At 23.5% G+C, this 15,300-nt stretch overlaps 1 protein-coding gene across 7 annotated transcripts in view; it reads left to right on the plus strand.

The window, feature by feature from the left end:
• LOC122499744 overlaps nucleotides 1-15,300 on the plus strand; it is a 180,583-nt gene that overhangs the window by 101,811 nt on the left and 63,472 nt on the right. For 5 of the 7 annotated variants that reach the window (XM_043608227.1, XM_043608228.1, XM_043608230.1 and 2 more), the window contains one exon: nucleotides 14,266-14,478. The exons of 1 other annotated variant lie outside the window; for it this stretch is intronic. In XM_043608227.1, the coding sequence (XP_043464162.1) occupies nucleotides 14,266-14,478 (213 nt within the window). Of the gene's footprint in view, nucleotides 1-1,098; nucleotides 1,189-14,265; nucleotides 14,479-15,300 lie in introns of all 7 variants that reach the window. One more of the 7 variants, XM_043608229.1, reaches the window with a different exon arrangement.

Here is a 15,300-nt window from a genome sequence, read left to right on the forward strand (position 1 = left end):
AAATTGAAAGAAATTAAATATTGAAGTAAAACGAATTAAAAAAATGGGCAAAATACATTTTTTTGTATAATTTGAAAAAAAAATTGAAATTAGAAGAAAATTGTATATTTTTTAATTTTTCGAAATGTTTGACTATAATTGAGATAAATTAAATAAATTTAGGTTAGAAAAAAGCAGGAAATAGAATCAAAAATCGGTCGGGAATCGAACCCCTGACGGTGATAATGGAAATAGTGTCACTTTTCCACGCGGCCACTTCACAAATTCTAAGTCCAAGTGAACTAATAACAATTCTAACTAATTTCTGCTAAAAAAAATGATACTTTACCAATATTTGTTTTCATAAAATAATTATTTTTATTAATTTGACAGATAATACCAATTTTTATTGTTTAAAAAAATTATTTTCTTTGGTAAATAAATTAATAACTATGGAAAAAAAATTGATAAAAGTATAAAATTGTCTAAAATGGGAAAAATATAAAAAATAAAAAAATAAAAAATAAAAATAAAAAATATAAAAAATTTGAAACAAGAAGGAAAATCTATCTTTTTCGATTATTTTTTCAATTTTTCGAAATGTTTGACGCTAATGGAGGTTGATAATAATGGAAGACAATAAATGGAGAGCAAAGTGGACAATAAGATATGTGAATGATTAGAAGAGTCGGGTTCTCTTGAAATGAAGAGGTCCAGAGAGAGTAGTTACTACCTGACGAGCCTATTGACCTATTTGCCCCACTTAAATGTGATTGCCCGATCAACTTATCGATCCCGGGGAACCATTGCCATTGGTGGCAATAAACCAGTAGTTGATTTTGCCAAATTACTATTTCCCCATGATCTCCTGAGACCCCGGGACAAAATCATCCTCATTTTCTTTTCACACGATAATCAGAAATTTTCAATAACACAAAAAAGAAAAAAAAAAGAAATTTTGAAAAATTTAAATTTTATTGAAAATAGATATGAAAATAAAAGTTCGAAAGGTGAATAAATATTTCTTTTTTCCAGTGTTTTATATTCGTTGAGGGGACCAAAAAAATATTTTTTTTTCCAAAAAGGGCCTTTTATTTTTTTTTGTAATTTTTTTCACAGGACCGGGCAGAATGGAATGGTCCCAAAATTCGAAAAATCAAAGAGGAAGATACTTGGAATTTCCTCTTGGCGTCTCCAAGTGAAATATAGGTAGGGGTTTCTGAAATAAAATTCAATGAATTATCAAAAAAAAAAGATGAAAAAAGAAACATTTTTTTACGACAAAAATGTAATTTCTGTCACGAAATTTTTTTACTGAAAATAACAGCAAAATTGAATTTGCTTTCAGTTTCTTTGTACTTGTTTTTCGCTGTAGAGCACATGGATTTTCCATTGCCAAAGAAAAAAAAATTAGCCTTTTTGGAATAAAGTAATTTTTTTAGTTGTTCTCACTTTTTTTTCTTGGAAATGGAAAATAATGTTTGGCGCTATTTACAAAATTGTAGCTGTCAAAACAAAACAAAAAAATCTGGACTAGTGAATTTTTTGTGATTTCTTGACGTTTATGGTTGAGGACACTGTGCGAGGAGTGGGGGTAACGCTCTCTGATTGGCACTCATGCGTCCTTGAAGATGCGCGCGCACTGCTCTCGACCTTGGCGTCATTAAATTCTCGGAAATGACGCTAAACTGGTTATTACACACAAGTTGAATTTTATTGTCGTAAAGCACAATATAATTGGTCTCGAGTTCTGAATTGTTTGGAAGTGCATGAAAAAAAATTGTCTAGATTGTTTGATATTTGGATTTAAAAAAAATCATTATATCATTTGCTATATCTTTGAATACAAACTTTTTCTTGCTAATTAAAAGCAAAAAAAGAACAACTATTGAAAGAACAATTTTAAGGCTGAGAAATAATTCGCTTGCAATTTCTATTTCGCTGCTAACTAATTAGTGCATGAGCCAAGCTAAGTGATTAAAAAATTGATAATAAACTATAATAATTAAAAGTGAGTGTAAACTTTAAAAAATTATAAATACAAACATATTATAAAATTTTCAATAATTAATCATTATTTTTTACAAAATTATAAACAAATTTATGAATACAAATATAGACAAAATTAGAAATGTAAATATAAACAAAAATGTAAATGAAATTATAAATATTTACAACACTGAAAATTATAAAAAAAAAATTTAAAGAAGGAATTTTTTTATATAAAGAAAAGTTAATTTAAAACTATTTTTTAAAAAATTCAATTTATTAATAAAAGTAAGAAAATAAAAAACAATAATTTAAAGGTGTGAAGAAAAATTTTTAAATCTAAAGTTGTTGCTCATTATTATCGAATGAAAATTTATTGTCTCGGACGCAACCCGATAATTGACTTTAAGCGGAAGTTCACTCGCGGTTCAAATTCATCCTATGAAATTCAGATTCAATTACATTCGACGTTCGTTCAGGAAACCTCCGAAGGCCTCTTGTGACCTAATATATATATTGAGTAATCGAAGGTACGTGGTCTCGGAAGACTCCAAGCGAGCGAATCGATTTTATCGCAAAAATTTATTTACAAATAATTTACAAATTACAAATTTTTAAATTTACAAATAAAATAATAAATTTTATTTTTTTTTTTAAATAAATCAAATGGCAAAGGAAATTAAGAAAAATTTAATTAGAAAAAAATAATTTAAGAAATTTCGGCGGGAATCGAACCCTAATCGATAACTTTTGAGATAATCGACATTTACGCTAGGCCATTCCGGTGGTAATAAATTTATAGTTTTCTAAAAAAATTCTCTTAATATATATTCTTGTATATTTTTCTACTTTTCTTCAACGGGAATTGAAGGTTAGTCAATTTTCGACTGTGAAGAACAATTTTGTATTAATTAACAATCAATAATTTACAATTAGTAATTAACAATCAATAATTAGCCCTTAATAATTAATTTAAAAAAGTATGTAAATTAATTAATTATCAAACGGCAAACGAGGAAAGAAAAAAAATCTCTTGGGAAAGAATAGAAGATAGAAAAATTCAGTATAATTAATTTAAATTTATTAAAACATTCATCAATACAAATAAAATAATAACAATACAAATAGAATAGTTAACAAATAGTTAAAAGGTTAAATGTAATAAATAAAAAAATCAAATGGAAAAATTCAATGGCAAAGGGAATAGAAAAAAAATTTGAAAAAATTCAGCGAGAATCGAACCCAGGACGGTAATTCCCGAGTGCATCGACTTTTACTTTTGGCTATCCGAGTATTAGGAGATTAAAACTTTTTTCTCAATGAAATACGCTATTTTCTATTAGTTTTCTTTTCTTTTTCTTTCACAAAGAAATGGAAAATTAGTTAGAAATTAGTGAAACGTCAAAAGGTGTGAAAAACAATCAATGAAATGAAAAAGAATTTTTTTTCTCTACCGAATAGCACAAGGAAAAGAGAAAAAGATATGGCAATACGTGAAAAAGACAAAAGAGGAAAGAACTCGTGAGAAACAAATAAGAATCAGGTTAAACGAGACTGCACTCAAGACTCGTGAGTGGAGAGCTTTAGGAAGCTTTAGCCTTTTATCTCTTGCATCCTGCCACGAGCCTTTTATACAATTTTTTTTATTTTTTTCTCCTACCCTTTTCTTTTTCATTTCTTGGAGTTCTTTGATACTTTTTCTCTAGGGAGGAAAAAGAATCTCTCTCTCTCTCTCTCTCTCTCTCTCTCTCTCTCATACACACTATTGTGAAAGAGAAAGAGAAAGTGAGAAAATGTACCTTCGAGTAACAATGCAGCGCCACTTAAGGAAAAAGGAATGCCTGAATTAAGGAGTCTCGGTGTTGAAAATGGTACAAGAAAATAGAAAATAAGCGAATTCTTTCTGATGCGACAAAGCTAGCACTATATTTCACCTTTCATGTAGAAAAGTAAACTTAGTATTTGCATCAGGATTCGTTTTTTTATATTTTCTCATTTTCGAACAAGCCAACGCATTTCCGGTATACTGTTCCTCTTTATTTATTCGTTTCCCATTTCTTCGCGGTTTTAAAAAAAAGAGTAAAAAAAATACATTGTTGGGATTCTCTCTTGTATAAACACAGAACGAAACAAACAAGAGCTCTCTGTCATGTTTGAAACGGAATTTTTCAATTTATTTCACATTTTACAAACTTCTTAAAGTGAAACAAAAAGAATTTTTTTCCAACTCATTTTTCTCTAACTCTAAATTATTTTTATTCCTTTTTTTAAAATAAAAACCAAATTTTATTATTATTACTATTTTTTTTAAAAAAGGAAATTGAATTTTTTTCGTTAATATTAAAATTAATATGACTTGTCCCGTAATCTCTTAAAATAAAAATAAAATAATTTTTATTATTAGTTTTACTTTTTTAAATCGTATTTTTTTCTTTATATACTTTTTTTAGTTTCTCTTGATAAAAAAAAAATATGAAAATTCATTTTGGAAATAATTTTCCATGGAATGACCCTTGGTAATTTCGTCCGAATTTCAACAAATTTCGGATTAAATTTCTAATTTTGTTCTGATTTCGTCTTAATTCCAATTCTTAGCGGATTTCAGTCGGAATTACGGAAATCAAAGACTTTTAAAATATTTTCATATCATTATAAATTTTAATTATTATTGAAATTAAATTTATAATTAATGGTAATTTATATTACTTTTTAACAGTTAATAATAAAGGAAACAAAAAGAAAATTTAATTAGAAAAAGCAATAATAATTAATGAACAATTAAATGTAAATAAATTAAAAAATCAAATATGGCAATGGAGAAACAAAAAGAAAATTCTATTAGAAAAAAAAGTGGGAATCGAACCTCCGAGACAATAAAATAATAATATAATAAAAATAATAATAATATAAAAAGGAATTAAAAAATTACCATTAAAAATTAATAATAATTGATAAATTACAAATTTTAAATGAATGTAAAACAAAAAAATTAAAAATTAAATAAAATTCGACATTTATCGGAAATTTGGTGAAATTCAAGTGGAAAAACCAACTGAAATAGTCATCATTTTGGAAATTCTCCCAATGGTCAATTCATGCAGAATTTTTTACAATTAGAATATATTTAAAAAAAAAAATTTTTTTTTAAATTACCTAGTATAAAAAAGAAAAAAATATCAGAACCAAAATATTAAAGAAAATATTTTTTTAAACTAGTGAAAATTTTCTCTCCTTATTTAAATTACTTTTTCGAGACGTAGATTTTTTTTTTATTTTGAAGGAAAATGAAAATAATGTTTTGTAATTAAGTTAACATCACTTGCCAGTGGAATTAAAAGGGAAAATTTTATTCTCTTCTGTTGAGGAGAAATGGCAACGACAATATTTACATAGAAAGAAATTGGACGTCAGTCGTTGTTTGAGTTGCTATGAGTAGCAAAGCTTTAGAGATAGAGAGAGAGAGAGAGAGAGAGAAACCGAGAAACAGAGAGAGAATTTTTTATTTGTAAATCGAAGATGACATTCAAAAACAATTGTATAACAAAGCAATTAAAAAAAAGAACTCTTACTCAATAGATAATTATAAAATTTAAATAGTAGGTATATAATTAATTATTAAAATTGTACAATTAATTATTAATATTATACAATTAATTATTAATATTATACAATTAATTTTGTTAATATTATACAATTAATTGTTAATATTATACAATTAATTTTGTTAATATTATACAATTAATTGTTGCTATTACTAAATTAATTATATAACTAATTGTTAATGTTTAATATTTTAACTATTTTTATAAATAAATTTAAATAAACTTACATGAATTTAATTATTTTCAAAAATGTTCATAAAATTCAATTTCAACAAGAATTTAAAATTCCCTAGAAATAATTTAATTATTCTTAAAATATTTTTAAAAAATTCTATATAAAAATTAAATTACTTTCAGTGCAATTTTTGAATATATTCGTCAAAAAAATTGAAAGAATTCAATTATTTTCAAAAAAATAATAAAATTCTTGTGATGAATTCAATTATTTTGAATATATGTACTTAATTTTAATAAAGTTCTTTAAAGAAATTCCATTATTTTCGAAACAACTTTAATTGAATTTCTCGAAAAAATTTTATTATTTTCAATTATTTCTAGAAAATTCTTCGAAACATTTTAATTATTTTTATAAATAGTAAAATTCTTCGCAATAATTCAATTATTATTTTCATAACTTGTAAAATCCTTTGAAGAAATTCAATTATTTTCAAAAGAATTTTAATTGAATTCCTTGAAAGAATTCAAATATTTCCATAAATTTTAATAAATTCTTCGAAACAATTGAACTATTTTTATAAATAGTAAAATTCTTTGCAAGAATTCAATTATTTTCAATTCACTTTTAATAAAATTCTTCTTCATAAAATTCAATTGCTTTCAAAATTTTCAATTAAAATTATTAAAAAAAACTCCATTAGTTTAAAAAAATGTAAAGAAATTCTTCAAAAGAATTTAGGATTTTTTAAAATTTTAATTAAATTCTTTGTGAGAATACAGTTATTCTCCTAAATAATAAAATTCTTTGAAGAAATTCTATTATCATAAAATTTTTTGACAAAATTCTTTGCAACAATTTGATGATTGTCAATATATTAATTTTAAAATTGAGAATATTTGAAAAGGAAAATTATAAAAAAGTTCAGAAACAAAAATTAAACAATATCTAACTTCAAACTGCGAACAGATTACCGGAACATGTACTTTATTATTATTAATTAATTAATTAGTGTTAAAATTATTTTTATTTTATAATTAATTCAAAATTGTAATGACAAATAGAAATCATCAGACATTTTTTCACTTCTTTTCATTAAAAGACTAAAATTTTGTTAAATATTATGTTTTGTCAAATTAAAATTATGCATATTTTTGTACTTTACTTCTATAAATAAAATTAGAAAATTGTTTAACAACTGTGATTAAGAAATAGAAAATTTATTTATTTTGCGCTATTTTTGTTTATGAATCACAATTTTTTTAACAAAATTATTATTTTGTTTGAGAAAAAAGAAGAAAAATATTTGCACAATTCCTATTTTTAATCTTATTTTTGGAACAGGATTTTCCACAAGAATTATAAGAATATTTTTATTTTAACTTTTTTAAAAATTATTTTCATTATTTTAACTCAATTATTATTTTCTAGAATTTTAAATCATTTTTTATGAAAACAATAATTAAATTCCTTAATAAAGAAAAATTATTATTTATGAAAATAATTGAATTTCTGGAAAATTTTTATTATTTATGAAAATAATTAAATGTTTGCATACAATTATATTAAAATTTTTTTTAAATAATTGAATTCTTTTTGGGAAATTTTATTAAATTATATTGAAAATCATTGAAATTAGAAAAATGCATTTTATTTTTGAAAATAATTGAAATTAGGACAAGAATTTTTTTTGCCATTTTTGAAAATAATTGAACTTTGGAGAAGAATTTTGTTATTTATAAAGATAATAGGGATTTTTACGAAATTTTTTTTTCAAATTTTGTACAAAGTTGAATTTTATAGAAAGAATTTTTTTTTTTTTAAATAATTGAATTTTTGCAATTATTTGTAATTTCTCCAAAATTGAATTTTTTTTTAGTGCTTTCAACAAAAATTTAACAAATTCTATTATTTTTAAAATTGCTAATTTTAATAAAAATTCTTTTTCGAAAAACGACAAAAAAAATATAAAATACAAAGAAATATTATAGTTTCTTTTATCAAAACACTGTTAATCGAAATTTAAATTTTAAAAATATTATCAAACGTTCTCTTTGCGGCATTTAATATAAATTAAGAACTCATTGATGAATATAATGAAGAGCATTTGACTCTTATTAACGTAACCAGCCACTCGAGTTTCATAAAATTATCGCAATTCACTCACATATATATGTATATATAGAGTGCAAGTGAAATAGGTCCTTTTCACGAGAGTGCCTTCTAGTATACTGATTATTCCCATGGGACTAGAAAGCAGTATGAATTGCACGTACTGAGAATATTATCACCGGGGAGAAATTGCAATTGAGAACAAAGTTTCTACTTCCCTAGGTGGTAGTGGCAGTAGCAGCAATATATGTATTCAAAGTAATTACTGCGGCTTGCGTGAAATCCGATTTTCTCGAAAATTCATCATAATACCATCGAGTGTGTCTGTGTGTCTATGTGTCTGTGTGTTGGTAATAGATTGTCCATGAAAGGTAAAATAAGTGATGTGAGATTTTTTTTTCTCCTTTGCAAAGAAATTTTTTTTTCCCTTCTCGCGAATATGAAAAAGAAACTTTTTTTTCGAGACACGAACATTTCTTACAATAAAGAGACGATATTCATTATTCTCCTCAACAGTTAATATTGCGATAAAAATGTGCGGCCATTAAAATGAAAAATTTCTATTCAAGAAAACGGACTATTGAAAATAAATTACTTGGAAACACTTTTCAATTTTTACTTTTCGACAATTGGGAAGACAAAAATTTAATAGGATTGGAAAGATTTTTTTTTGAAATCATATTTTTGAGAGTGCTATTTAATACTTTTAAAATAATTTAAAAATATTTTGGTAGATTTAAATTATTTTTAAATTAAATATTTTATTTATTTATTTAATTTTTTTCCCCAGCTTTATAAAGCTGGGAAATCAAAGTTTATTTGTATTCATAATTTACTATGTTTTTATGTTAAGAAAAAATTATTTAAAAAATATTCAGTTTAAAATTCCCGCCTTTATGATAAGGGAGTAATTCACTTTATCGACATTGCGAAAACGCTCAAAAATAACCTCAAACGATGTTTGTTTCTATTTTTTTCTAAATACTCCTTTTTTCTTGTCATTATTTGTTTAGTATTTAAATAATATTATAATAACAATCATAAAAATAACAACAGAAGAAACTTTTTCCTTTTTTTTTCTATCAACTTAAAAAAATCAATTTTTTTCTCAATATACCCCTTTTTATTGTCACTACCTTCTTTGGTATTAAAATTTCAATTATAATAATCATAATTAATTAAAATTAACAATAAATATAATAATATTTAACTATAATTAACAATAATTAAAATAATAACTAATTTTTAATGATCAATTATTGTATTAATATTTACTTTCGATTAATTAATCATTAATTATTTTTATTAATAATTATTAATTTATTAACAAATACATAAATGAAAATTAATTAAATTATTTAAAAAACAAACGAAATATGAAAAAAGTTCGTTGGGAAAGAAATAAAAGATAGAATAATTTAGTGGGAATCGAACCCTAAACGTTAATTATTTCTGAGAGAATACATTTTTACACTCGGCTATTCCGCTAGTAATAAATCGACACGCTTTTGAAGAATTTTCTTTCTCAATAAACTTCCATTTTTTCCACTCTCTTTTAACAAAAATTTAATTTTAGTCAAACTTTGATTGTGATGAGTAATTTTTTTATAATTATTAATTAGCATTTATTTAAAAAAAAACAAATGTAAATTAAATAAATAATGAATTGGCTAACGACATGAGAGAAAATTGCGTTTTGTAAAAAAAATATGAAGTAAGAAAATTTGGTGGGAACAGAACAATAAAATAATTGATTTCATGATAATTGAAAATTATCAATTTTCAATTTCCGTTATTCAATTATCAATTATCAATATATAATTTACAGTTTTCAATTCTCTTGTTATAATTTTCTGTTATCAATTTTCAATTTATCATAATTCATAAACAATCAATTTAATATTGTCAATTTGTAATTAAAAACTAATAATTAATAATTAAATGTTAAAACTTGATGAGCAAAAATTGAAAATTCATAATAATTAATAATTGATACTTGACAAGTTATCATTATTGATAATTAAAAGTTAAAAATTGAAAATTAATAATTGAAAATTGATAATTGATAATTGATAATTGATAATTGATAATTGATAATTGATAATTGATAATTGATAATTGATAATTGATAATTGATAATTGATAATTGATAATTGATAATTGATAATTGATAATTGATAATTGATAATTGATAATTGATAATTGATAATTGATAATTTAAATTTAAATTTAAAACATGATAATTGATAATTGAAAATTGATAATTGATAATTTAAATTTTAATTTAAATTTAAAATTTAAACATGATAATTGATAATTGATAATTGAAAAATTGGAAAATTGAAATTGAAAATTAAAACATGATAATTTAAAATTGAAATAGAGAATGAAAACATGATAATATAAAATTGATAATTGATAATTGAAAAATTGAAATAGAGAATGAAAACATGATAATTTAAAATTGATAATTGATAATTAATAGTTAAAAATTGATAATAGAAAATTGAAAATCATAACTTTTAAATTGAAACTTTAATAAGGAAAATTTTGAAAATTATAACTTTCAAATTGAAACTTTAATAAGGAAAATTCAAAATTGATAATTGATTATTGAAAATTAATTTAGAAATAAGTGTAATAGAAATTAAATGATAAAATGTCAAAAAAAAACAATAAAAAATTGTCCTAAAAAATAATTGAAAGTAAAAAAATATATATTTGTAATCGTTCTGGGATCTTTGTCTACATCAAAAAATAAAAAAAAAAGTATAATTTTCAAACCGTTTAAATTTGCCGCCATTATGATAAGATTGGTAATTTATCGAAAACGCCAATAAAATAGCATAAAATAAAAACTTTCTCCTTTTCTATCTTTGTCTATCAATCGATATGGTATGTTTTACAATTTTTTTTTCTCAATCTCCTTTTTTTTATTGCCTGTACCATTTTATTTCTCTATTTTATTTTTTCATTCTATTTGTCTTTTACATTTTTTTTCTCTCTCTCTCTCTCTTTTCCTCCCAATTTCATTATTTCGTTCTTCATTTCAATGGAAATATTTTTCGTTACTATCTCTTTTTAAAATAACATTTTCATCGATATAAAATAAAAGCAAACGAAAGTAAATGACTTGAAAAAAGAATAAACGCTGAAATTGCATTCGAATAAAAACTATCGCACCTCCATCTGGTGACGTTGCTTTTTTCCCAATCGAGTATTCCTCTCTTATTAATAATTTTTCAATGTTTTTGATTTTAAACTTAAATTTAATAAAAAAAAAGAAACTTAATAATCTTAAATGAATTCTTGATAAAACAATTTTCATCGAGAATTATTTATTTAAGAAGAAGAAGAATTTAAAGAAAAAAAAATGAAAGGAAAATTTTCAAAAAATGAAAATAGGAATTTTTTCTTGGAAAAAAAGGGTAATTTTTGATTTTTTCAAAATAGGGGTAAAATTTATATGTTTAAACGAAAACGGAAAATACTCATTTATACAGAACATGGAATTCAGGTACGAAGGAGATTTCTCGATGTGAAAAGGGGATTATATATATAAGCTTCAATTCCATCAGTATCTCAAGTTTCGTACTTCTCGGTAAATAGTCGATAAACGTGTTGAATTCAATATTACCGAAATACTGTGTGGTATTAAACTTTGAATTGGGTTTTGGGTTTTGCCTTGGGGTAAACGACGCGCGCGCCCTCTTCGAGTAAACGTTGAAAATTATATGTACGCAGCTTAAGTGATTCTTATTTTTTCTTACTTTCTCTTTTTCTACTAATTTTTACAAAAAAAATTTATTTTACAATTTTTGTTCGATTAATTTTATTTTTATTTGTCTAATAAGAAATAAATTATTGTTGATCCCCCTCAAAAAAAAGTTTTCTAATTTTTATTCGATTAATTTTATTTATTGTCTAATAGTCAATAAATTATTTTTGCCCCCCTCCGAAAATTTTTTAAAAAATTTTTATTTGACTAATTTTATTTTATTTTATTTTTTTCAATTATTTTTGCCCCCCTTCCCCCTACAATTTGTTTTCTAATTTATTGTCTAATAAGGAATAAATTATTTTTGCTCCCACCATAAAATTTATTTTTAAATTGTTTTTTAGAGGAAGGGGGCAAAAATAATTTATAGCCAATAAATTATGTGCCCATAAAAAAAATTTCTTTTCTAATTTTTTATTCGACTTAATTTTATTTATTATTGTCTAATAGGCAATAAATTACTTTTGCCTCCTCCCTCCAGCCCATCGAAAAAAAAACAATTTCCGTTTTGTAACAAATTTATTCAACCATCAAATTTTCTATTGCAAACACGAACGGTCATTCAATTATCCTGTGTCATTAATGGAACGCCCACGTTTTCGAGTGTCCATCCGAAATTTCCATTTATCTTAAACATGCCATTTTCTATCATTCAGATCAATCACATGAAGAGATTTAATTTTCTTGTTTTTTCTTTTTGGTCGCAAAATCGTGCAATTTTTTCTTTTGAAAAATAAATTGTATTTTTTTTTGTAAAATAATTGATAATTTGATTTTTTTTACGAAAAAAAAGAGATTTTTGGGAGAGAAATTAAATATAGAAGAAGAAAAAAAATCTTCGCCTGCCTGGAATCGAACGCTTGACTCGTGGTTTACCAGGCGAGAGCGTTTACCACTAGGCTAAATCACAACTATTTAGGAGTGTGGCACTTTTTTTGTCAATTTCTCTCCTTTTATCATTATTTTCACGAGTAGTGTAATTTTTTTCAGAATTTACAAATCGATTTTGATAATTTACAACTGTTGTTTGTTAATTTTACAAATTTTTTTATCAAATTAGCAATTTTTTTGGTGAAAGTTAATAAATTTACAATTTACTGGGACAATAGTTAGTTAGTTACTAACTTACTAACTAACTTTCTAAATAATCGGGTATTGGGCCGATTTAAAAAAAATTTTTTAATATAAATATAGATAAGACAATTTAAAAAAAAAATTTTCCAAAAAAAATTTTAAAGAAATTAATTTTGAAATTTTTAAACAAATTTTTTTGATTTTTTTTAATGATACACCTCCAATTTTTTTAAATGCCTTAGAGTTTCCTCTTTAATATACAGTTTTTCCAGATTGTTAAAAAATGTAGTTTTTCAAAAAACGACTTTTTTGAAAAAAACTTCAAAAACTCATTTTTTTTTTGAAAATTTTTAATTAATTAATTTAGAATTATTTTTTTTTAATTTTGATATATTTTTTAAAACTGTTTTTTTATGTTTATAACACATTTAAATTTCATTTAAATCGGTTAAGTAATTTTCGAAAAAATGAGTTTTTTTTCAAAATCTGCAAAAAGTATATATTAAAGAGGAAACTCTAAGGAATTTTTAAAAACAAAAATTGGACGTGTAACTTTAATACAGAGTAAAAAAAAACTTTTGAAAAATTTTGAAATCAATTTTTTTGGAATTTTTTTTAAAATTTTGAAATATTTTTTCTAAATTATATTTATAGAACTGAAGATGATTCTATCACTTACAGTGATGGTTAAATTACACTATTTATTGTATTAATTATGTTTACAACATATATAAATTTCATTTAAATCGGTTAAGTAGTTTCCGAAAAAAATGAATTTTTGTTTTTTTTTTAAAATCGTTTTTTGAAAAAACTATATTTGTCAAAAATCTGGAAAAAATATATATTAGAGAGGAAACTCTAAGGTATTTAAAAAAAAATTGAAGGTGTATCATTAAAAAAATAAAAATTTTTTTTTTGAAAATTTCAAAATTAATTTTTTTGAAATTTTTTTTGTGAAAAAAAGTTTTGAAAAAATTTTTTTAAATTGTTTTATTTATAACGTATTTAAATTCCATTCAAATCGGTTAAGTACTTTCCGAAAAAATTAGTTTTTTTTATTTTTCTTCCCCCTTCCATAACTCCTAAAGGAATTTTTAAAAAAATAGTGAAGTTTACTAATAAACTAGTAGAAATTAATATTCATTAGTAAAATTTACTCATTCAATAGCAAACAGTCAGTGTCACTAGTTCAAATTAGTAAAAATTTAAAATTTCTACTAATTTAGATTTAGAGAGTCGAACGTATTTTTTTACTTTTACAAATAGAGTTGAATAGCAACATTGGTTCGATTCTCGGCAGGAGATGATTTTTTTTTTAAATATGTTATTTTGTTTAAAATTTATAAGAAATTGTGTATTTTAAGAAATATTCTAAAAATAAGGAAAGCGAATGAAAGGAATATTTGAATCAACTGAGAAAAACAATAAATAAAATAAAAAACAAAATTTGGAGTGGGAGGAAAAAAGAATGAAAGAGTAATGGACAGACGGACAGAGTAGGAAGAAGAGAGGGAGAGAGAAAGAGAGCTTTGGGCTTCCATGGGTCTTCTTAACAGGTTTGCAGGAATGCATCGTAGACCATCGCTGCAGAAGTCCTTCAGCAATGGACTTGGAACAACGTCGACGACATCCAATTCCCTGGACAGCATTTGCGGGGACTCGGGAATACCGGATGCTGCACGAAGACCCCGTAGTACCCGGGGATCACAAAAATGGAGTAATGTTCGCGCAGTCATGGCGCTCTATTCCTCCCTTCGCAAGATCAAGAGGTACCCGTTACCTTGGACAGAATCCTCCTCGTCAATATTGCCACTTAATTGTACTTTAAATCATTAGCATTTGAAAAAAAGGCGGGAAAAAAGTGTCGATTTTTTATATTCATTTTATTTTTATATATTAAGTTACACTAAATATAGTAAATTTAATATTGAGTATATTAGTATTAATGTTGACTATATTAATATTAGTGTCCACTATATGAATATTATTTTATTAATATTGACTATATTAATTTTATTATCGACTCTTGTTTTAATGTCGACAATATTAATTTTAGTATCGAATATATTAATTTTAATATCAACTAAATTAATTTTCAACACTGTCGAATTATTTAATTTTTTTTTAATTATTTTAAACTTTAATTACTTTTCTTATTTAGGAAAAGTACGTTTCTGATAATTTTACTTTGAATTAGATTTTCTTCTAAAGATTTTAATGCTTTTAATGAACGTTAAAGGTGGAGAAATGGAAAACAATTCATTGAGTGCCATTGGTGCAGTTGGTAACGTCAGTGATCGTCCAAACGGTTAACCCGGGTTCGAATCTTCGTGAAAGTAAATTTTTTATTTCTTTTGTATTCGAGAAGTAGAATTTGTAATATAAATTCATTAATCTCAATTTATTTATTCATTAATATCTTTTTGATGATATATTATTATTATTATTATTATTATTATTATATTATTATTATTATATTATTATTATTATTATTATTATTATTATTATTATTATTATTATTATTATTATTATTATTATTATTATTATTATTATTATTATTATTATTTTTACGCTTTTTATCGTTTGACCAA

This window comes from Leptopilina heterotoma, unplaced genomic scaffold (assembly GCF_015476425.1).
Source record: "Leptopilina heterotoma isolate Lh14 unplaced genomic scaffold, ASM1547642v1 Lhet_174, whole genome shotgun sequence".
NCBI lineage: Eukaryota > Metazoa > Arthropoda > Insecta > Hymenoptera > Figitidae > Leptopilina > Leptopilina heterotoma.